This window comes from Equus quagga, chromosome 8 (assembly GCF_021613505.1).
Source record: "Equus quagga isolate Etosha38 chromosome 8, UCLA_HA_Equagga_1.0, whole genome shotgun sequence".
NCBI lineage: Eukaryota > Metazoa > Chordata > Mammalia > Perissodactyla > Equidae > Equus > Equus quagga.
The window spans coordinates 38880678-38905111 of NC_060274.1; the positions used below are offsets into that span (position 1 = coordinate 38880678).

General features: G+C 40.9%; 1 protein-coding gene across 3 annotated transcripts in view; it reads right to left on the reverse strand.

Moving 5' to 3' along the window:
* GLI3 (GLI family zinc finger 3) overlaps window positions 1-24434 on the reverse strand; it is a 263244-nt gene that overhangs the window by 94778 nt on the left and 144032 nt on the right. For all 3 annotated transcript variants that reach the window (XM_046669442.1, XM_046669445.1, XM_046669443.1), the window contains exon 4: window positions 20911-21016. In XM_046669442.1, coding sequence (XP_046525398.1) covers window positions 20911-21016 — 106 coding nt within the window. The remainder of the gene's footprint in view (window positions 1-20910; window positions 21017-24434) is intronic.

The window sequence follows — 24434 nt, forward strand, 5'->3', positions numbered from 1 at the left end:
TTTGTTTAATTTTGTTCTTTCCATAACAAGTAGACACTCTTCATATTCAAGCAGTGGTCTAACAGAGAGAACAAAGGGGAGTTATCCCTTATAATGTATTTTTAACCAACAAATTAATTATTCAATAAGCACGGTTTTAATAAACCAAAATTTGTAATAAAAAATTTTGCTTTCCATACAGCGAAGGAAACAAATATCTGAAATGTCCATGGTTAACATGCTAGACACTGTCAGAAATTTGCACGATCCTACACTTCATTCTTTCCTCTGTTCCAGGTCAGCTTCCAGATAACCTCCGCCCAGAATTGTCACGTGACCCTGAAATGCACAGATGGTTGGGCTGATTACTGTCCACTTGGCACCCTTCACCCCAGAACCACCGCATGCCCTCGGAGGGTGGTTTTAAGGGTCTGAATCAGCTGGCTCACTTTCCCTCTGCATCCTACTATTGAGAAGCACCAGCAGGAGCCTGCAGTGAAGGAGGACAAGTCAGGGCATTTATTCCCCTCGCCTCCTCTAGCTAGCTAGAGTTCTGCTGGTAGCATTCCTCCGCGCACGGCCACGGCTCCTGAAGCATGACCCCCTTCCTCAGCGCCAGCGGTCACTGACCTTTTCCCGCCATTTGCACCTTCAGGTTAGGGGTAGTAACTCCTCCCAACGTTTGCTAGTCCTGGGGGCCTTTCCATCACTTTTCGACTGTTAACCTTGTCCACACCTCTGTAAATATCCACTCCAGTAAAACACCAGGACCCCAGCTGATAAGATGGTTCAGTTTCAAATCCTGTTTTCATCATTTTTGCAGCTAAAGAATGTTTCCCATGGATCCGTAATTGACTTAGGTCTGTTACAAATTTACACATTGGATTTCAAGTTTTCAAAGCTACATGTGTACTAACCACACAGATCAATAGTTCAATGATATCTTCACTGGAGATACATTTTATTGAAAATCCAGTTAGGAAGAATCTATTATGACTTCAGCACTTGGGGAGATTTCAAAAAACATAATATATGGTCATTTGGTCCCTGCTTTCAAAAAGTTTATAGTCAAATGGGGTGAAAGGCACACACGCATAAGGAGTGTGTAAGAGTGAGTGTCAGCTCATGAGTGGCATAACCAAAAAGTACCAACAGGAGGCTTCCAGGATGCATCTCAGTTGTGAAAAATATGGAACATGAACCACGCTACAAAATGTTGATATGATTTGGATAGAAGTGGCTACTGAAGGTGAAGGTTAAAGCAGTACCTAATGTACACAGTAACAACACTGAGATGCTGAATATTTTCTTATATGGGGAATTTAAGAGCTATGGTTGATTACAACAACAAAAAAAGATAGAAATAATTGTTTTAAGGGTGAAACAATATTTCAAAGGATTTTTGCAAATGAATTTCTTATTTTTATTTTCTACTTATATCTGAGCAGTAAAGGAGTTCATATCCATGAATGGAAAAGTTAAGAGATTATTGTTAAAAAAGTCATTCCCTATATCCAAGCTATCAGATCTAACCAACGTCAACATTTTAATATATTTACTCTCAGCATTTTTTCAGGCATTATACACTTGCTACATAGTCCAAATAAAATATATTTTGAATTATACTTTCCCCCTTATTATTAAAAGGTTTTTCTAATATCTTTTAACAAACTGTACATAAACATCATTTATAATTGCAGTACAAATTAAAGCCATAATGAGTTATCATTAAACATCCACTAGAATGGTTAAAATTAAAAAGACTGACAGTGCCAAGTGTTGATGAGGGTTTGGAGTAATAGGAACTCACAAACAACGTGAGCACAAGCTGGTGCAACCTCTATAGAAAACAGGTGGCCATTACCTATTTGAACAGATATACACCGTAGATCCAGCAATTCCTTTCCTTGTTATATACCCAACAACGATGTGTGAGCATGTTCCATAATATACTAGAATATTCAGAGCAGCATTATTCATTCACATTGAAATTGGAAATAACCAAATATCTATCAACAGTAGAATGGGTAAATAACTCATACAATGAAATAGTAAACAGCTATGAAAATGAATAAACTGTAACGGGAAAATCCCACAAGCATAATGTTGAGTGGAAGAAGACTGGCACAAAAGAATATAATATACTGTATGATCTCATTTATATAAAGCTCAATAACGCACAAATCTAAACTTTCACGTCAGGATAGCAGGATAACGTTTACCGTTGAGTAGCTGAGGGAGTACACAAGGAGGGCTCCCGGGGTGCCAGCAACTGTTCTATTTCTAGACTGACTTAGTGGTTAGAGGTTTTTATTCTGTGGTAATTCACTATAACTCATTGAGTTATATGTGTATATTTTGTGTACTTTTCTGTATGTGTACTATTTATCACCAATTTTTTTAAAAACAACACACACATTTATATGTGCCAAAAATATCAATGTTTCCCACAGTGGTTTCAATCATTTCTGTTAAATTCAGAAAAGCAAACAGATATATGCTTGTATCTTTCAAAATTTTCAAAATATTGACATAAAAAACACAGTAAATAATAACATGATATTTACCATTGTTAAACAAAGACTCATTAGTCTAAATTCAAAGGAAACTATGAAGGTAGCCTCCTGTATATCAATTTTGGGGGAGGAAAGATCCTGCTAAGCCAATCAAAGGGAGAGGCCAAGCAAACAGTCACAATACATGTCAGTCATGTCCAGTGACAACTGAAATAACGTTACGTAAGTATTACAAGAATAATGCAATTATTTATGACTACAATTGATTGTATTCTTTCCTGAGAAGACTGTAAAACATAATTTGCCAAAACTTATCTCCATTCTGTGCTGTAAATGTGACTCTATATTAAATAGATTAAGATTTCAAGGTCAGGTAAACAGTCAAAGAATTTTTTAAAAGTACACATCGAGCAACTACGATGTGCAATGCACTGTTATTAAAAGAGTTTTTAACAAATACACTATTAGTTCAAATAAGCACTCAGGAGCGAAACGACCACATCTCATAGTATGGGTCTCCTTTCTGCCCCAAACTCACTCTCGCATAAAGAGGCCCGATGCGTGGCCTTACTACTTCAGAAACAAGGTCAGAAGAGAGAACACTAGTGGGTAGACAGCATCCCTGATCCAAATGGCAGCGGACAAATCAGTTTCTAAATAACTGATCATCAGTTTTGAATATTTTACTTCCATAAATGCAGAGTATATTTAAAACTCTTATTTTCAGCAGCCTCTTTTCTTGTCCAAATGGAGCCCAAATATTCCATAGAAAGAAAGGTACCCTCCTTTCTACAATGTGCTATAAATGAGAGAAATCTTTCTTCCTCCTCCAAGAAGTTTGTGAGAAAAATAAAACTAGTACAAAAAAATGCTTTGTAATATTTAGAATTATCATTAATATAATTAACATATAAATTATATTTTTAGTGTATAACTTATGTGTTATCTGTCATATAATTAATGTAAATAAAAGAGTTAATTATTAGAAGAACGGATACGTTGTATCTTCCTTTACAAAGTCCACAGAGATCCCACTTTGATGAGAACACAGCTGTGGCCGCCGATGTGAAAAGTTCAGAAGCCCAGCTGCAATTCTTCTCCTCACCCGATGCCTTGCAGAAGGAGGGACGCAGAGCTGCTCTCATTGGTCAGATTCCAGGACATCGGATGGGGCCCTGTTTTCTAGAGGGCTTCCCAACCGGTTTGCCGGAACAAAGCAAACAGCCGCTGTCCTTTTCTCCCTTCCCTCCCAAGATAATTTGTTCCCTTTCAATAGTCGTCTTTTTCCTTTAGATGCTCTCTCTTCCTCCAGTAGGGCAGGCCACGTGGGAGGCCACTCCAGCCAGGCACGGGGCCCTCTGTCTCACTTTCCCCCTCCATTTCTCCCTGTGGCTGGGAGTGTGCATTTCATGTGCTGTCTACACAACAGAGTTGCAAGATCTCAGACTTAGATGTGGTGTGGGGTAAACTAGATCTTTTAAAAGTCGGCTTCACTCCAAGGCTATTTAGGCCTAGATGGAACAGAAGCAGTGCTGTACTATTCAATTTTTCACAAGAATATATACACAAAGCATCTAGCCTGCTACCTGTCACATGGGAAGTTCTCAGGAAACGTTGGCGCCTCTGACCAGCCTGCTGTGTGCTAGGGCTCTGGGTTGGTTAAGGCCAAACTCATCTTGCCTTCATCACCTTCTTGTATGTTTATTTCCCCAGGACCCCACAGGGAGGGGACTGTTCTGGAGCCCGGGTAAATTCAGCTATGTTGATGCCCTTGGTGCCATGGAGAAGTACCCCGTCTCACTTCCTCTAACAAAGCAAGTAGACCAGTGACTTTAGCTGACCTTAGTAAAACGAATGGGAATTTTTTTTTTCCTGAAGGTAAATTCAAGGCATGGTTACTCTTGGTTTTAGTTCAAAAATTCATTACCAAGAGAAAAGAAAAGAAAATAGGGGTGGACAAAAATTTCAGTCTGATTTCTCTGACATTCCTGCCAATTTTCCATACATTCTAAGAGGTCCTGTTTTTTGGAATTGGATGAATTACCAATTCCATCCCAAAAGCAACACTCAAAATGGCAAAATAATGTTCTTTTCCAAAAAGAAAACATATAGGAAAATAAAAGATGCTGCAATACAACGGTGTGCAGGGACTCGGCAAACAACTAAATCCCATGAACTAAGGGATCTAGAAAACTCCTGGGAAATGTGGCAGTTGTCGTCTAGGTGTTATGCTTTCTAATCATGCAGAATCCTATCACCCATGACATCCTTAGGGAGGAACTTTTAGATTTGAACCATGATATCCACCTGGTGTAAGGAAAAAGTACACACAAGAGATTCAGTTAGAACTGCCGATTTCATTAACTAAACTAACACGCCTGTGCTTGTATCATTTACCTGGAAATTTCAACAACTTAAGATAAACAGATATTTTAAAAATCTTGAGAGCCCCAAGCCAGGATCTGTAACTTAAGTGAGAAGTCTTTCAGCAGGAGGCCTCAGATATTGGGTGGAAATAATTAATTAGAAACACAAAGTTAGGGTCCAACAATTTAATCCTGGCTTCATGTTGAGTCCTTGCAGGTGGAATGGAGGATATTTATACCCTAAACAGGGTGCATCTGGATTCTGAGTCAAGGAGAGTTTGAAGCTTCTGTTTTAATTTATATTTTGTAAATGCTGCTTCAAGAACCAGCTAGAATAAATCCTTTATCAACAGCAGCCTGACAGGTTGAGCTTCGGCTTATCTTCCAGTAGCTGGTGTGGACTTTTTCTGTATCATCATCATCATCACTGCAATCCTCCTAATTACTATTTTTACTATTAACCACTGACGAGTGTGTTTTCCGCATTGTCTCTTATGATCCTTGGCAAGATATCTCCGACTTATACTTTCCCTCATTCTTTAGATCATCCTTATTTTAAGTGATAATAGGGATGTACATCAAGACACTCTCTAAGAAGCTCTCCTCCAGAATAAAATTCTCAAGGTTTGCCAGGGGCCTCTGGCCTAGTAAAGGCGAAAAGAGTGAGCCTTTTTAAGTGGCAAGCTCTTCAGAATTAACTGGAAGTAGACCTTGTAAGACGTACTACATGTTGACTAAGACTTTACAGCCCAGGCACACTTGTCAATATGCCAGAATTTTCACCTCTTTGAGGGTGTCAAACTTTTCAAAGATAAATTAAATATGGGAAAGGAGTATATCTAATGTACTGGAGAAAAATATTGTCTATATCCTTCAATGGAAAAGAAGTGTTAACTTTCACATAAGGAGATAATTTTCTTAGGGTTCTTGTTATCATGGCACCACAGAACTTTGCCCTCGGCAGAGGGAACAACATGATGGAAAACTGAAAATGAGTCTGGCCACTTGAAAAGGAGCCACAAAGTCTCCTGCTGTGCCCACTTCTTCACAGCAAAAGCAAGTCTTCTGATACGACAACTGAGGACAGGTGCAACTAACTAGAAATGTCTAAATGATGCGGCAAAATTTCACATTACCCTTGCAGAACCCGCACTTAGGACCCCAGACTTATGAAAACAAATTCTGGGGCTTTGCTTTTCTCATCTGTAAAATGTGAGGATTTGGGTGAGATGATCTCTATTCCACGCACCAGGTCTAAAATCCCCTTTGATCCTAAAGTCCAACATTTCCTATGATTCAAACCATTGGTCCCTGTCTGCCCATTGATGAACTTCGACAATTAATGCTATAAAGTCTGTTACTTGAATAAAGTTTTGTTTAAAACTTAGTGACACTCTACTTGAGGGTCCTACAAATGAGACCTCAGTTTCTGTCCTTTCTCCCTCTCTCTTGACTGGTATTTCCATCATCGCAGCAACTCACACTCCCCCCAGGCCACTCTGGATTTCAACTTGGATATTCCTCCCAGGAGAAATGAAGGGTCTGGCCTTATGCTGACTGGACTTGGAAGGTGATTGATTAGAAGAAAGTGGGGCCACGTAGCCATGCAGAAGGCTCAGTACTGAGCCACAGCTTAAACACCAAAGGAGCTTTCACTGGTGAGTTCACAGCTATTAGATGTTTTTATATTAACAATGCTTCTCCCATCCAGGTTTGTGCATTTTATCTTTATTCTTTCAAATCCTGAAATTGCTTGGATAAGAGAGAGGCCTTATATATTATACACACACACACACGCACAGACACACACACACACACACACATTTCTAAGAGCAGCCTGAACTTTTAGGGGAAATTGAAGAGGCTTTGTGTCAAGTACAGCTAAATCCAGCCCTTCCATATCAAACCTCTGCTAGAAAATTACTGTGCAGATGATAAGGCAGAAAGATATAATAAAAAGTGACTCTACTCAATTTACACCGCAATATTGGTATGACTGAATATTTTTCATTCAGGTGCCTGATAAAATCGCTAAACTGTATTGCAGATAAATAAAGGAGGCTTCTGTCAAGAATAAACACCATTAATCATGAAGCCTTACCCTCTGAGAGCCTGTGCTATGCATCGGCACAGATACACCAACACACCCAGCACGCAACACAGGCTTCCCTCCTTTATACTGTTCAGGCTGAAGTTGGCCTCCTTTTCATTTTGGTATGATTTAGGTAGCAACAGCACTTTGAAAACATTCTCTTTACGTTTTAACTTTACAGTCCTGCAACTAGGTCCGTTATTTATAACATTTAGGAAAAACTGGCTGGGCTTTTGGGTAAAAAAATTTGGCAATAAAACTATTTTTTGCTCATTACATACCTACCCACGCTCTCTCCATATATACATATGATATATACTGTATTTCATCAAAGCTAAGATGCCATTGATCTAAAGATGCAACATTATTTTTTGTACCACTAAGAATGACGATTCTTATCACTTTCAAGTTTTACTTTATACCTATTTAAAGAGCTCTTTTAGATTTATTCAGACATAGGTTTTATCACACATCACTCTAGTACTTGTGCAAAAAAGAAAATATGAGGCAAAGTAATAATAATTTTATTAAGAGATACCTGAAACTTCCTCATGACTGCCACTTCACCAACAGTGATCGTAAAACATTACAGATTGTCAGATACATTCCAATTGCAGAGACATTAAAAGGTGGAAAAAGGATGTACAACTTAGAACAGATGACTTAAATACGGTAATACAAGGGATGTGTATTAGGTAATTCTGCCATTTGTCAAATACCTATGACATGACAGACACTGCGTTAAGTACTATCTATATGCTCCTTCATTGAATTCTCGATACAAAATGGGATTGAATAATGAAACTGGGCTTGGACAGAGTAAGTAATCTGATGGTAAACACCTGAACAGGATTCAAATGCAGTCTATGATTTTAAACAGAAAGGAAAACTACCCCACGTCAAACACAAGTATGTGCATATATGTCTAAATACACTTATATTTTAACACTATTGAGGCTTTTAATAATTAGAATGGTATGGTTTTTCAGTTCTCTTTTCACTCCAAAGGGAACCCATTTGAACAACATTCAAAGCGCACAGGTGGTGCCCAGGGCCTCTATGCACTGTTGGCTGAGGGACGTGCAAAGCGTCACCTGGAGAGTACAAGGAAGAATGCGGGAGGTATGACCAGAGTTTGGGCAAGACTTTCACAGTAGATCTTCACACAAGGAAAGAGGGGGCAGGAGAACATAATGGCACGTGGGCATGCAGATATTAGCACACACTGCTTTCACAGATTCCTCTCCTAAGTGTCCACACACAAGGAAAAAACAATGAACAAACCTAAACTTTTCATAACCAAGGGATGTTAAGAAGGGATCTTAAAAATCATTTAATCCAACTACTTCATTTCACAGATAAAAACAAGGAGGCCAAGAGAGGTCAGGAAAAGTGTTCAAGGATCCAGTTAATTTGTGGCAGGGCTGAGAATGGAACTCGACGGAGGCCCACCTTTCTTATGAAAACAGCTTGTAAAGTACCTTTAATAAGAGGGTCATCAAAAGCCATGTGCCAATAGAGTGATGCTTGAATTTTCTGGAATTACATTTTGAAACCTAAGAAAACAGCAATATCATGGGCTAATGTGACCAACATTAGATTGGGTGGGGAGGGGGTGTGCTCAGAGGAGATTATTCAGCAAAGCCATAATCCAGTCCTCCTCGTGAGGGACGTTAATTGTGTTACACAGGAAGCATTATGGCGGCTGTGTTTCAGCTCACTGGGGGATCTGTGTTCAGAGCCCACTCCAAGGAGGAAGTGCCTCTTCTAGCCAAAAGAGGTTTAACTTCCATCTCCCAGACAAATCCTCCCTGTGTGAAGAAGAACCCTCATCCCACCGAGTGAATGCATCTATTTGCCAAAGAGAACAGTGGTGGAGAGACCCTCACAGAAAGTCTGTGCCTCACCACGCACAGCCATCGCAGAGCTCACAAACATCAGACGCCAAGAGCCCAGTTCAAACCAGGCCCCACAAGAAAAGAGGAGGAAGCCAAGAAACCAGATCCACGCCCTGGCCACGGTGCTTGGGGCCTTCCCCAGTTCTTTAAGGAAGACTGTCTGGGGATCAATAGAAATTTACACTGCATACAATCTTCATCACCGATTGTGTTGTCAATCATTTCTGACAAACTCCTTGGTCCTCTTTTGGGACGTTCCAAGTCAAAATTACTTCCAGGTACGCTATCAATGAATGCAGGCTCCCAGTGCGGTACAAGCGCAGCCCACCTGCTTGTTGGAGACAAGATTCTCATGGGTAAAAAAATGGGTATGAACAGGTGAATAGATGCCTTAGAGAATTTTGCTCTGAAGATAGCGGAATTTTGTCTAGTGGTATCACAATGTTTTACCAATACCTGAAATGAAGGCATAATTCATTACAGAACCAAATACTTAATCTTTATTAATAGAGCTTCAAAACACATAATTCCTAAGTTTGCTCACGATTCATCTGTCTCCATCATAAACCATACTTCAGAAAAAAACATATATGCACAAGAAAATATAATGGCTGTGACTAAGATATCTGAATAATTTTCATAATTGCTGTTCATTATTTCTAAACAGATGGAAATGCATTTTGTGAAAATGATTATCAAATTCCTTAGAAATGTACATTTAACTGAAATGGAGCTAATGGGCTCCCCTCCCACCCAGGCCAGGACGATTTATGTTACTGAACTGGGCGTGAGTGTAATAACCTGAACTCCCCTCCTTCAATAGCCGTGTTCATACTGAAAGGAAACCAATGACTAGCAGGCTCCTTCAGTGATTTTCAAGCTAGTGGTGAGTCATCAGCAGCTAAGTTATTAAACTGGAACGAAGCATTGCCCTGCTCACTAATGAGGTTACACAGTGTCTTCGGGTCTCCATGTTAGGGGCACTGAGCAAGCACTCTGCTTGGCAAAGACCCAGGGCAGGTCGAAGCTGTGGACTAATCGCACAAGCCGGAATCAAATGGGCCGGAAGAATTCAGAGACTTGTGGCTCCGAGGAATGTAATTCATGCAGAAAAGCGTTGTCAGAGCAAGGCCAGGGAACCTCGTGGGAAGAAAGCAAAATAAACAGTTCAACAAAGAAAACAAAGAAGGACCAATAGCCTTTTCTAAAGCTTGAGTACACTGAGACTTCAGTGGGGGCCTCGGACAAAGACCTCATCCAAGAACACCCTTGCAAAGCAAACAGACCAAGAAGGATGTTTCTCTCCCATACGCTTGGGGGGAGGGGGTGGGCTCCACTCTTCACTCCTTCTAGTTCAACTTCCACACACTTCCCTCCCAACAAACAGAGAAACCACAAACGACAATAACTGGAATAACTAAAAAGTCCTAGGTCGCGATGAAGAGATGGGAAAAGGTGGGGAAGCTAACCCAAATTAAATATGGTGCAATGTATCTTCTGATCGTTCTTCAGATCATGGGACGGCCCTCGCAAGTGCGTGAACTGCCAAATCAGATCCACACAGCTTGCCATGCACATTCCAGAGAAGGAAGAGAAAGACTCATGAAATGCTCCAGGACTTACTTCGAAAATTCTCTCTCGCAAATAGTACATTTGCAAGGGGGTAACTATCCGACTGGAAGAGAATCCTCCAGAGGCTGAGCATAGCCTTTTGCAGGAGGTTGGCCCTCTGCTTTCAGCCCAGCCCCACGATCCCCCAGTTTCCAGTGGAATCTTGACTTCGACTCTTCTTCTCAATCCAGGATCGCCGCAGTCCTCAAACCCAAAGTCTGAGGTGACCTGATTTTGATCATTAAAACAAGATTAAAAGACTTCAGGTTGACCTTCTGTTCCCCTCTTGACTACTTCCATTCAGATGGGAGATCATGGAGTCTTTTATTGAGTAACCCCAAGGACCGGCTAAGATTACCACAAGGAAAACGGACAGAAGTGAGCAGTGTGTGTGTGTGTAGACAGAGAGTGTATATATATAGTAAAATAATGAGGATACATAAAATGTGTATTTAAGGAAACAAGTTCAGCATATTAGCTAATATAAATATTAATATAATCCAGTATAATTCTAACATTAATCTGCTATATCCCTGGAAAATACGAAATGATAAACCTTTTAAAATCAGAGCCCCCTTTGCTTTTGTTACTTTTGTACTTTTGAATTTGTTTCTGGAAACTGTCACTGGTGTGTACGGTTTACGTTGAAAACAATGCGGCTGAGGGATATGGGGATTTTGTTCCATGGGGGAACCTGAGATTACTCTAAATAGAGGCAAGAAGCATTTTAGGAAGCTGGGAACACCTTCTTGGGACTCTGTCTTAAAAATATAAGTCGCATTCATGCAACATGGTTTGGTGATTTGTTTTGCAAATAAGGAGGATCATTCGACTGCCAGCGCCTCTTACCCCTCACTCCTCACATAAGAGAGACACTGTTCACTTCTGATGAACTTGACAATATTTGGAGACTATTTGAATGTATTTGGAAGAGTACTGGTGGTTTTCTGGTTAGTGCCTAACTCATTCCCAGGGAGTAGGAGACACACATTAACCTCGTCAGGCCCTGGGGATCACTTAATGCACTGAATTATCATAACTCCCTCAGGCACAGCTCTTACTACCTGGGGGTGACCGGGCAGAAAAAACTATCTTCCCTACCCTGGATCCTCCTTATCCTGGGGACAATTCACAGGTACCGACTAGGCTGAGGGATCCTCACAGAGGAAACTGAAAGAATGCCTTCAACTGCAACTCTACACATAGTTCATTTTGGTATTAGTTTAGATTTTTAGGTGGAGGTTAAGCTTCGTATTCACTGTAACAGTCCCAATGGAGAACTTTTTAATGAATCTGTGACCACTCTGTAGCCGTGTAAGAATGTTTTAAATATCTATAACTTATAAGCACGTATGATGCTGAATAACCGGAACAGCAGGTGACTGGGTTTTAGGAAACCTATGGGTTTAGGTTACAGACCCTTATTTTTTTCTTTACTAGAAATTCACTCTCATGCCCTAAGGCAGTTCCTGCCACTGCCTACCTTTCTCTCTGCATTCTTTTCTCCCTATGTGTGTGTGTGTGCAGAGAGAGAGGACTGAGAAGGAGAAAAAGAGAGAAAGAGAAAGAGGGAGAGAGGGAGAGAGAGGAGAGAAAGAAGCACAGTGTATACGTCTAGCATTGCACTTGATGTTTTTCAACACCAGAGTCATAAAAATTGATGCAATGTCACCAATTCAGCTAGGTTAATGCAGGAGGTAAACATAGGGCCAATAAGCCATTTAACTTGTTAATTTTTACCCAGCTGCAACATAATGATGCCCATTACTGTTCTGATATGCCTTTTACTAGGATCACATCAAAACTAAAAATGGTCAAGAATTTTTTTTCAAATTTCTTTTCAATACAGTTATCTAATGAATGTTCTGCAAAAACACCCCGACCTTAGGACTCAGAGGATGGGTTTTAAAACAGATCTTCCTCCTGCTGTTTCCTTTTAGCAGGCTTAGTTTGCTTGGATCACCAAAGATGCAACAATCTAGCTAATTTGTTGCTCGGCATTCAAAAAGTTAGCAAGTAGATTCCTGGAAACAAATCTGCTAGCATTTTATCTTTTGGCGTATGAATTTCTCTGGGGGCAGGGGTGGGGATGCAACAATAACAAAAAGGAATGAATGACAGGCAGCCCTGTGTCCGCCGCCTTTGTTCCCCTGGGGAAAGGTCTGAAATGAACTCAGCGTGCTGTGCGGCTATAGGAAATGGCATGTCTTTGTTTAGGTGGAAAGAGCGGGTTCTGTTACCTAAGTAAGGGAGAGATGGCCACATATAAAGAGCTACAGGCAGCTTCGCTTGGGGCGGTAGTCATCATGTAAAACTAACCTGAAAGTGTCTTCCCGTTGGGACAAATTCTGTTAAAGTTCCATTTTTCTCAAACGCATGTTTTTGAAAAATAAATAAAACGATGGCAGTAAATTTCTGTTTCCTTTGAAGCCAGGCTTAACATGAGTGGAAGCATTGTACTCAAAGAAAAAAGTCTGTTACAGTCCAGTACGCCCCAGGCCCCTGCAACAGGTTTGACAGCAGGCTCTATAGAGCCAGCAGCTTCCGGTTCAGTGCCCGTGAATACTGCCAGTCAATATCGGCTCCCGACTCGACTGCTGAGCGCAGCACAAAGAACCCAGGAATTTTATCCAAGAAGCTGGCGCTTAGACTCTCTGAATATGCACTGTAATTAGGGCCTGCTTTCTCTGCAACCGATGACCGAATTCAATATTTCAGTCATTAGAAATATGGCAAAACAGAAATAAGTATTAATGCCCTTTGAGCACAGTGTATTAGTTTCGTGTTCATTTCTTAATGCAAAGTAAAGTGTGTATTGGTGGATCTGGATTTATACTGCCAGCTCATTAAAATTTTAAAAGTTTGGGAATTGAAACTCATGCATATTTTCATACCTACATAAGGAACTATGGATGTAGGCAGTCTAAGGTAATTCTTGAAGATTAGCCAAGCTCTACATTTTTTCAGTTAATCATGAGAAAAGATACCCAAACAATAAGACTTACTCTCTCTTTTGAACTGATGTGATATGCAATGAAAACTCTTGGGAATAGCAGTAGGAAAGCCTGAGAGTAGAAAATATGACACACAGCATTACTTATAAAAAAGAAAGAAAAATAAAGCAGAGAAATGGGGCAATGAGTAAGGCTGGAAACGGGGTGTTATTTTAGATCAAGGGTTGGCCAACTTTATATTTGAAGCTTTGCAGGCCATATTCTCTGTGTCAGCTACTCACCTCTGCCCATGATAGCTACAGCTGCCACAGACAATAGTAAACAAGTGGGAGTCACTGTGTTCCGATAAAACTTTATTAACAAAAAAAGCCATGGGCCACATTTGGCTCACAGGCCATAGTTTGCCAAACTCTCTGTTCCTTAGATGGTTCTTCATAGAAGACCTCCCTAAAAAGGAGATAATCTGTGCAGAGAAATGTAGGAAGTGAGGAAGCAGCCCATGGGGATCTGTGGGAAGGTTCCAGGCAGATATATATTGTGATCTAGACCAACAGGGCTTACACTCTGTTATGTCTATCAGTGTAATCACTGATCATCGTAAACCCATGTTTTAATATGGTCTTCTGAAATGCGTTTGTTAAACACTGCTCAATGTTCTACAAGTTGATGAATTGCAATTTACCAAACCCTGCCCGGTAGCTGGGTATATAAACTGTCCAGTTGTTTGGTGTCACAAGTTCTACAGCAGCAAACTGATGCTGATCTAATTTTTTGGTTACAGACATGCCTACTACGTCAAAAGACTTTTTCTGGCTCTTCTCCATACTGCCATATTCCCACCTTAGAAGTTTGCAGAAGATGACGACAGCCAGTGACACTGAAAACTTCCTATCGGGTGTTGTCGGAATTACTTGTGGTCATCCAGTAAGGAGAAACCAGAACAGCAGAGTCTGCAGTGTTCATTTTCACAAGCAGAGCACAGAAAGTCAAGAGCAAGGGATGTAGTGTCTGATGCCTAGGCTAAAATAATGGCACTGCATGCTCCTAACTGTGTAAGTTCTCTGGGTCAAGGTTTCCATATCTTTAAAATAAGACTAGTAGTACTAACTCCATCAAAGGGTTGCTCTAAGTATTACATGAGATAATTAGGTAAAGTCTCTAAAATTGTGGCTAGCCCAAAGTGAGTACTCAAAAATATCATGATACAGCTATGGTCATTATTATCATATTTTTTCATGTGAATTGTCTAGTCCTTTCTTCGTTTCCTCTTATTTTTGAAATTTTGCTATTCTTAGGTTGTCCATGTAAGATCGCTAATTTCTCTAATTTTATTTCCATGTGAAGGACCCAGGAAGTACACTAAATGGAACCCAGTCACGTAAGATAACCAGTGACTGATTTCATATCAGGGAATCCAGTTGGCAGTGGAGAGCACCTGACAATTACAATAGGTACTTTTAATATAATCTTAAGTAGTACAAGCTTTCGATTTTGAGTCCTAAGTGTGCTGGCTTTATTGGCATGAGGTGACACACTGTAACAAAAGCAAACAAAGAAAAATTAACAAAAGATGATGATGGCAATCATCCTGCAATAGCCTAAGAAACAACTGTTGATAAAACAATTATTTTCATCATTGAAAATAATATTTATTTAGGATCTACTATGTGTAAGGCATGGACTTGGCCCAGCAAATGCAAAGAAATACACAGATGATCCTTGCCCTCAAGAAATATAATTATAGGGGCTGGCCCAGTGGCGCAGCGGTTAAGTTCCCGCGCTCTGCTTTGGCGGCCTGGGGTTCGCTGGTTCGGATCCTGGGTGCGGACATGGCACCACTTATCAAGCCATGCTGTGGCAGGCATCCCACATATAAAGGAGAGAAAGATGGGCACGGATGTTAGCTCAGGGCTAATATTCCTCAAAAAAAGATGGAAAAAGATATAACCTAGTTCATTTTCTTTTCTTTTTCGGGGGGGAAGGAAGGGTGGGTGTTAGATAGTGCTAGCTGCAATATTTGACGTACTCTGTCATTACGCTTTACTATTGGGAAGAAAAGACTTCCCTTTGTTAATTCTAAATTGGACTATTAAAATATTCCAAACTAGTTATGCCCCTAAATACAAGGTTTTGCTCAATCTCCACATTTTACTGAAGGCTTCCCCGGGAATGAAAAGAATGAGATGGCTAGTATGCGTTATGGGCCCATCATAGTTTTAAGTAGGTGACTAGACTGAAGGCTGCTGTTGAATAAATATTCTATGAGCTCCCAATAAGCACAGTACCTAGCACAGGCAAGGTGCTGAATTCAGGGAGGGAGGGCAGCTGAGGAGTAGCTCTGGTCATCTATTTACTCTTTCTTTCTCTAAGCTTTCATCATAATGATATGTCTTAGAGTTTCTCTCTAGAAAGAAATGTACTGAATTCATACTGCAAACTTACCATTCCATCTGCCTGCTCTCATCCCTAAAAGGCAGTCATAATCACGGGGGCGAAGCCTGACTTATTCCCAATGCACTCTTTTTCACAGCTCATGTTAATATCTACCATGCAGTGACTCCCCTCGGCAGGCGCCAGGAAGTGGACCACTTTTAGTGGGAAGAACAGCTCTTCTCACTTGGGTGGAATAATTCCAGTGAGTCAGGCAGCCTTGGAAAGAGACACACTGACTGAACTAAGAGAAAAAAGAACTGCCGAATAGAACAGAACATGAGTGCTCATTTCCCCCAAGAGAGAAATGATGAGGCTGGTCTTCTAAAATGAATTAATGAAGTGGATGGTGAAATGCGACAGGCTCTAGGAGTGCTGGCTCGGGATGCTGTCCTGTTCATCCCATTCACATCCACAGCATGGGACAAGGGCAGTTCTCGGCTCAACTGGCAAGAACATCTGTGGGGCCTGAATTAGAGTAATGGATTAGTAATTAAGCATCCTGCTTTGGAAAATGAATTGCAGAGCCCTATATGAAGCAAATGGACAGTCTGAAATTCAATTCATAGTGGTCATAAATTAGAAAACTTTAGCTTAAAAAAGTTGTATGTAAAAGATATTTTTTCCCAAGTGAAAATCCAGAATGACTGTGGAATTTAAAACTTTATTATTTGGCTTTCTATGAATACACCATGTCTAGTTTTAAAAACGAAGCATGCTTAAATGAGTTCTAACATTAAATTAAAAAAAAAAGCACACATTCAAAATGCAAGAGGAAGAGTACTTTCTTCATCATTGTGAAAGTATCACTTAAAAATACAACTGTATTCTGAAGGAGGGGGGTGTAATATTCCAAGTGTCTAAATTTTCAAGCAAAATTTCAAAACAAGTAGTAATTTTTAGCCTAGAGAGCAGCATCCATTCCCAAAGAATACAATAATGCCTCCTGGAGTCACACAAAGCTACAGCCCTGAGGTAAACAATGCAAGGCATGAAATACAGGTAAGACCAAGAAGTTAAAATAAACACATAAAATTACAGCCTCGACTATGTGGATATAGATTCAGGTTCTGTCATTAATGCTCCAAATAACCTCAGTAATATAATAAAATGTACGCACTGATTTTTTTTTTCTAAAACTTGTGCTTTTTTCTACTTGGCTTAATAAAACATGGAATTTGTGGTCAAAGCAAATGATTTGAGAGAGGGAGAGAGACACGCCAATTATCTATTGGGCATAAGTTCTGGTGAATTCAGGGAAGAATAACTTTCAGAAGAAAAGGGAAAATTCCCCATATCCAGTGTTTCTTAATTTTCAAACTGCTTGAATTAAATAAACATAACGCAGGAATCGGACGTTTCATAGAGAATCTTTATGCGACAACTCAGGGAAAGATGACAGCTGTATTCCATGTCCCATTTATAAGTCCTGAATCTAAATTCATGATTGTCAGTTAAGAAAGGAAATACTATAAATTCTAATATTGTTTCCAGTACCGTATTTGAAACAATTTAAGTTTCTGTAGCCTATCTACGCTGACTCACCATCGACTGTGGCCATCACTGTGAGAGCAAGTAGAGTGAGCTAAAGGCATTCCATTAACCACTCTGGGTTCTTTAACACAAACTGACATATTTCCGTACATATTTATAAGGCTTGGTGGTTATTATTAGGCTATAATTGCAGTTGTTCCAACACCTAATAAGCCATGGTTGGAAAAACAAAGGCAGGTTAATTTGTGATTTCCTCTACTCATTCAGAGGCAAATTAAGTGTCAAACAGCTAATACAGAACATATTTCATTTTATGAGATTTTAATTTAATTCTGTACCATATCGTTGATGCCTTAATATAGGGTGGTTTATCTAAAAAGAGGAGCAATTTATAAACCTCTTTCAATAGAATCTTTAATGATAGGATAGGATAGCATAATTATCGCAGCGCCTGCCATCCTTCTAAACAGAGATCTGTCGGCATTTCCATCATCCACACAAATTCTGTTTTCAAGAGACTTATAATTTAATTTTTAAAGTTGGCACCAGAAGAGCAATTATGTGTACAAAATAATGAGAATATCCCCAAATTTTGTCTTCTTATAATTAAAAATATTTATTCTAAAAACTTACTAAGCTCACTTGATCTCATTTTCACTAAGATAATTATATAGCGAGCATTTTGGAATGCAAGTTCTAGATAAAATCTTTTGACTTTTCCAGGTTACTGCTTTATCCCTTGGCAAAGAGGTGCTTTTAAGATTTCAGTAACCAAGCCATATTTGCTGAGATTACCCTCCACTCCTAAAGCGATCACGGGCTTCTACTTATACACCCCAGGAGGTGCAAAAGCAACCCGGGGATCCATGACTGAGTCAGGCCAGAACAGAAACGCTCAGTATTTGTCATGCCCCAACTGCTTCAAATGCGAACTCTCAGCATTTGTTTAGAGCTCCGGGATTTGAAGAGTGCTCACGTGAACAAGGTTTCATTGACCTCTTCCTGCAATTTGGAGAGATGGTTGAGGCAGAGTACTTCATTTCCATGCAATGAAACCAATCCATGCAAGGCCAAGTGGCCAGAGTTCCCGGCACAGCTGAGTGCAAAGCAAGAATGGGACTTAAGCCCTCCGACTGCTCTCCACTGTCTCCCAGACTAGAGGATGTGCGCATCTACAGAGCACCTTTTACAAAGTGCCTGGCCCAGTGCTGGGCACTGTCCACAAAACTGGCAGAAGGCAGCGAGTGCTAACCAGGAAATGACCGGGCAAGGGGCTATGTGCTACAACAAAGGCACAAGCGAGGTGCTCTGAGGATGAGCCTCTGGGACCGCCAGCAAAGGTGACAGCTGAAGGAGGCCGTGAGGGTGAGGGGTTGAAGCAGGAGTTGGCCATGCAGAAAGGGAAGGCCACGGAGGGCCATGCAGAGAGAATGTGATGCTAGAAAGGCACAGAGGTGACACCTGCCCCAGCTCCCCGAACCTAGTGCAGAAGCTCAGGGTCTCCATCCAGGACCCCGTGAGGACCAGCAGTCCCAGACCCAGGTGCTCAGCAGACTCACCACAGAAATGAGATTCGCTCTCAGAACCTTCCAGGACTCCTCTTTTGAGGCTCAGGATTATCAACCAGCCTTACATCATGAATCTTCAATAACTAGACATTTAAGCAGCTAGAGAATAGTCTAGCCAATTTCTGTTAAAGTATCCTCGGCTGGAAAAGCAGGAAGTACTAAAATCTGTGACACTCCCAGCTCAGCAATCATATCTGAAAGGCGGGCCCCTCCCCCAGGATTCTCCAAACTTGACCTGTCTTACCCTGTGATGCTCTTATCACTAGGGAGCTAACAGTGCAGGTACAGCCATCAGGGCCTAGAACACACAGTGTGGACTATAACACAGTGTGGACTATATTAGGGCTTGCTGTTGTTATATTCTGCCAAAGTACCAAGACCAGGGATTTTTATGGATAAATTCATATTTAAATTTAATGACAAGGCAAACTATAACGAACCCAGAGGAACTGGTTCACTCCATCATATAAACTCATTTTTTGAAATTTCTCTATAACATGACTTTTGAAAGAGTGAAGAACTCTGAAATTCTATGGAAAATCTGATTTAAACGACCACATCACTGCAGAGTCCAAAGCCTGGGAGGAATCAGCCATCTGTGTCTCCAAGGCCACGCTAGCCCTTGCTGGCTCTGTACCACAGGGCTCGTCTGATGCAGAGATGCTCGTCTGAGACCCCTATGGTCCCATCTGGATCACAAAACCTCTGCACAACGGGGTGAATGACATGGCAGGTTTCAGCCTGAATTTGGAATTTCCTTGTCTCTGCATAGGGGGTTTTAAATTGGCCTCTTGGTTTTATCTGAGTGTATTTTTAGCAGGCTTTAGAACCCTGTAAATACTTACTTGTGTTCCAGTGAAAAGTCGAAGAATAAGTCACAAGTTTCTGTATTCTCCATCTATAAATACCCACTTCTCCTTTAATGCTTATAGAAGTCTGCAACACAGATTTATTACTTACCTCCAGGCAAATCTGCTCTGAAATTACAATTCAGTAATGGGAGATGGATCCAGAAAACTGTTGGTAAAATATTATATGTGTACTTGGGCATGTAGTTAGGGTTGTTAATATCAATTAATTCTGCTCACAGAGGAGGACTTGTTTTAAAACAACTTCATTTTTCTTTGGCACATATGTAATTACACAGCTGTAACTAATAGCCATGGAGATGCAATCTACCATCTAAATAACAAGCATTATTCTTCAAAGTATTACTTGTGCTTTTCTAACTTTACTGTCTCAGAAGGAAGGTTGATTACTAGATCCGAACACATGTATATATCAAGGCCATTAGTAAGGGACAGCCCTTCCCAGAGAGCGGCTCCACTTATAACAGTACACGACAGTTTTCTGGACAGTACTACGAAAGAATACTTCTTTAGTTTGCGAGTCCACTATTCTTTTTTCTCCCAAACTGAACAGTATTTATTTCCACGAGATTTTCTTCTCCCCTTTCTAATGTATGTTATCACAGCCATTCTTTCCTTTTATCTTTGTGCAGACCATGTGCTCAATCACATTTGCCATTTTGTTTGGGTGACGTTGCCATCGATCAAACGATTATTGGTGTACGTACACAGCGGCTATGAAAATTTACCATAAAAATTTCGTTATGATTCGTTGTGATTCCTGGGACAAGACTTTCACCTAACAGAAATTTCAGCCTGAAAAACGTCAAACCCACTCTCAAACCAAACGCGTATTCTGAATGGTAACCTTCCATTAGGCCTCTAACTTTTAATTTAGTATTTACAGCCCACAGAACACACGTCAGCAAAATATACAGGAAATACTTGCCAGCCACCTAGTGTGACAGGCATTCTTCAGGAGGCAGCGGGATTCGGTTCAGTGAGCCCAGGAACAAACAGGCCTGCTGTATTTCAAAAGTAAATCTTAGACTTCTATCGCCTCTTCAAAGCTCAGGAGCCATACCGTTAGCACGAAATCCTGAGAGAATAAAAGCCAGTATTTTGTCACTAATGGGTAAAGTTTTAGTACTTACATATGCAACGGAGGAATCGGAGACGGATCGTAATGGTAACGCCCCTCATGATGTCTCGCATCAATGGGTACAGGAGGATGGAATGCAGGAAAAAGATGAGGAGGATCTGGAAAAGAAAGTTCAAACTGTATAAACGGAATACTTGGAAACAGAATTCCAATCCACGAAGCAACCCCGCTATGCTGTCGTCACAACTGACACTGAATCTGCTTCAAGAATTTGTGGAGGAACTCTTTAAAGTTCATTATGAGGCTCCAGGAGGCACCGCAGATGCATGATCAAGTAAACAACACCCGCACCTGAGAAAGCAGAGCTGCTGAATGCAACTAAAACCCGGACAGAAAAGCAAGAAAGAGGAACAACACATCCACCTAGTCTGGAAGAAAGCCTGGCCCGAGTGGAAGGGCTGAAGGAGCCACAAAACCAAGAGGAACAGATTACAAGACACTTACTTAGCTTAAAAAATTATACTGTCAAGTGAATTTTAAACAAAGCCATAACATAAATACTACTTTCTTTTCTCCCATATCCATGATGCTTTCTAAGGGAAGGAGTCCTTGCTGAAGTCCCTGCTAAAATCCACGGCATATACAACCACGTAGATACTACGCACACACACACTTTTTAAACATTTCAATGCATGCTCCCCTCCTTCTTGGCCTGAGTTAGGCCTCCAGAGTCCCGACACAAGGGCAGCAAATCCACAGTTGGGCCAGAGAAATGCTTCACGGCCTGGCTGGAAGAGATGAGCTAACCCTCTCGGACAGACAGAGGGAGGTTTGGCGCAAACTGAGGGAGCCCTGCCCCACATCCCTAACATTCGCCTTGGACCCAGACTCGCCTCCCCCCGTTCTGGCTCTGGCTGGTGTTCAACGACCCCGGGTTCCTGTGTGTGCACTCACTTAAAATAGCTCCTCTCCTCCTGTTCACTCATAATAACTTACACAGAACGTCTCTGGCAAATTTGAAAACAAAGTTTTTTTTCTAAATAGTAATTCACGGCAAAAACTGAGAGTATCTCCAGATTTTATCATTAGAAGAACGGGCCCTAAAGTTTTCCCAAGTGTCAAGGAGCAAAATAAAGGAGTCCAAAACCTGGAGGTGTGACTCCACGGCTATGAGCCTCGTGTTACAGCAAAGACGCCGAACTCATTCTTCAAACACCACGTTCCACACGCGGTGGTCCTGGCAGCTTGCACGTGGCCATCAGGCCGCTGTTGCCCCAAACACTCCCAGGAAGTGGTGTGTACACCAAACGTGCCTCAGAACGGCTTCCAGCTATTTCTAAAAGTCTGAAGATTTTGCCTGGACCTGAGGGGAGCAGCGGTCCAGACAATTCCAAAGGAGGCACCGCAAACCGATTCTGAGCGAAGGCTGGAAGAAGGTGGTGGGAGGGGCTGTGCCAAAAGCAAGGAGGGTGTAACAGGCACTCCCCTGTAAATTTCCTTAAGCTCCTTAAGCGTGACTAGTATATGTGTGTATGTTGAAGTCAGGTGGTTTCATTTTCCTCCCTATACATTTCTCTTTTTTCCAAATTTTCTTCAAGTATCCTTTAGAATGTCAACAAAACTTAAAAAAAAATTATGTTTCACTTCCCTTGTTTTGTGCTTTGCCCTTGCTGCCTTCGCTTGAGAATTGAAGAGTACAGTCACGAGAAAAAAATGAGTGAAAAACTATTCGTAGCATCGATGGAACGAAGGATGTACCCAAAGCTGTGGTTCTACCAGATGTAGAACCTAGAACATTTCTGTGAGTAGAAGAGGAGTATTATCTGAAAAGGTCAATTACTCACTGTATTTCGTGCTTGTTGTAAGATAAAGGGGGCTGGGGGGTGGTAGAGAGGGAGGAAAGGCATCCTCTTGGTGTTGTCACATCACTGTCACTGTGACATCGTGATGGACAACGATGCTGGAAATTCAACAGGTGATGGGTATAACAACTAGCTGATCCTTTATCACACTTTATACATTTTATAAAGTTCAGATGAAAAATTCAATTCTATTTTAAGTGCTCCACTTAGAATTTAACATTAAAAGGATGCCAGAGTTGGTTTCCTTGTAATGTGAATCTTGATAGCTGGTGGGCTAAGTTCGAAAGTTTATCCAACACCATTGTCAAATTCAGTGTCCCACATAACTCAGCAACCCTGCAGAGCCAAAACGTTCTACTTTAACCATTTTCAATGAAAATGGTTCATCCTTATTAACAATATAAAATTGAGTAATCTTTTTCACTAGTTTGAAAGTCTGACGCATACTCAGTGAATGCTTCTGCCTTGAGGTTTTACAACAGGCCCCAGAGAATCAGACTGGAGTCTGGGGTAAGGTGGACAGCCATCAGACACGGGAATGGCTCTTCTTTCTCTTCCTCTCCCATTAGTGGTCACTGCCAATGCGAACATGCTAGCCTCCAGCATACTTCAAACTTAACACATGTTATCTACTCTTGGAAATTGCAGAAATAAACCTACTAGAACTGTGTGTAAATTAAGCATTCATAAAGTCTGATCTACGTCCTCAGGGCTTCTCCCACACACATCTTATATGGCCATTTCAAGGGACACTGTGACAACTATGTCAGAGTTGGAAGACATTTCTGCTTCTCTACTTTTTGGCTCTTGGCTGTGTTCTGTGTGATTAAATTTTCTCCACCGATAAGTGGGTGTTCGCTGTATCTGACTTCTATACGTGGGTGCAACTAAGAATTACGATGAAGCACAAATCCATATTTTTCATACACACAGGGCTCAAAATGTGTGACTTTATTCCACATTCAATATATACCTCATGTATCCAGGAGATAATGGGCACTATCTTTCACATGAGTATTTATAGTGAAGCCGCAGTGGTTACGTACACAGGGGTGAAGACCAACCAGTTAATTCTATAAAATCAAATCCGTGAACCCAAGCAGGACAAAAATCTCTTTCCCAGGGAAAACCTGCAAGGCTAGCACAGTCATTTGAAAGGCACTGTCATCTTTTCAGTCTCAAAAAATTATTAACAGGTCTTTAATTCACTCTCTTTCTTTCAGAATGAAAGAGAAAATGACCAAGCATTGCAAAAATATTTGAGAGGAAAATATAAAACACACCATTACCATGGCATTTAGTAGTCATTTCTCACTGCTGAGTCTATAGTGTTTTGTGAAATTAAAAGTTAATTCCGGGGGCCAGCCCAGTGGCATAGCAGTTAAGTCTGCATGCTCTGTTTTGGCGGCTGGGGGTTCACCGGTTCAGATCCTGGGCACGGTCCTACGCATAGCTTATCAAGCCATGCTGTGGCAGGCGTCCCACATATAAAGTAGAGAAAGATGGACACAGACGTTAGCTCAAGGCCCATCTTCTTCAGCAAAAAGAGGAGGATTGACGGTGGATGTTAGCTCAGGGCTAATTTTCCTCAATAAAGAAATAAATAAAATATTTTTAATAAAATAAATTAATTCTGACTGAAAGTATGTGATGCATCTTGTAACACGGTACAAAGTATTTATTTATGTCCCAAGGAAATGTATGACTTCTGCAT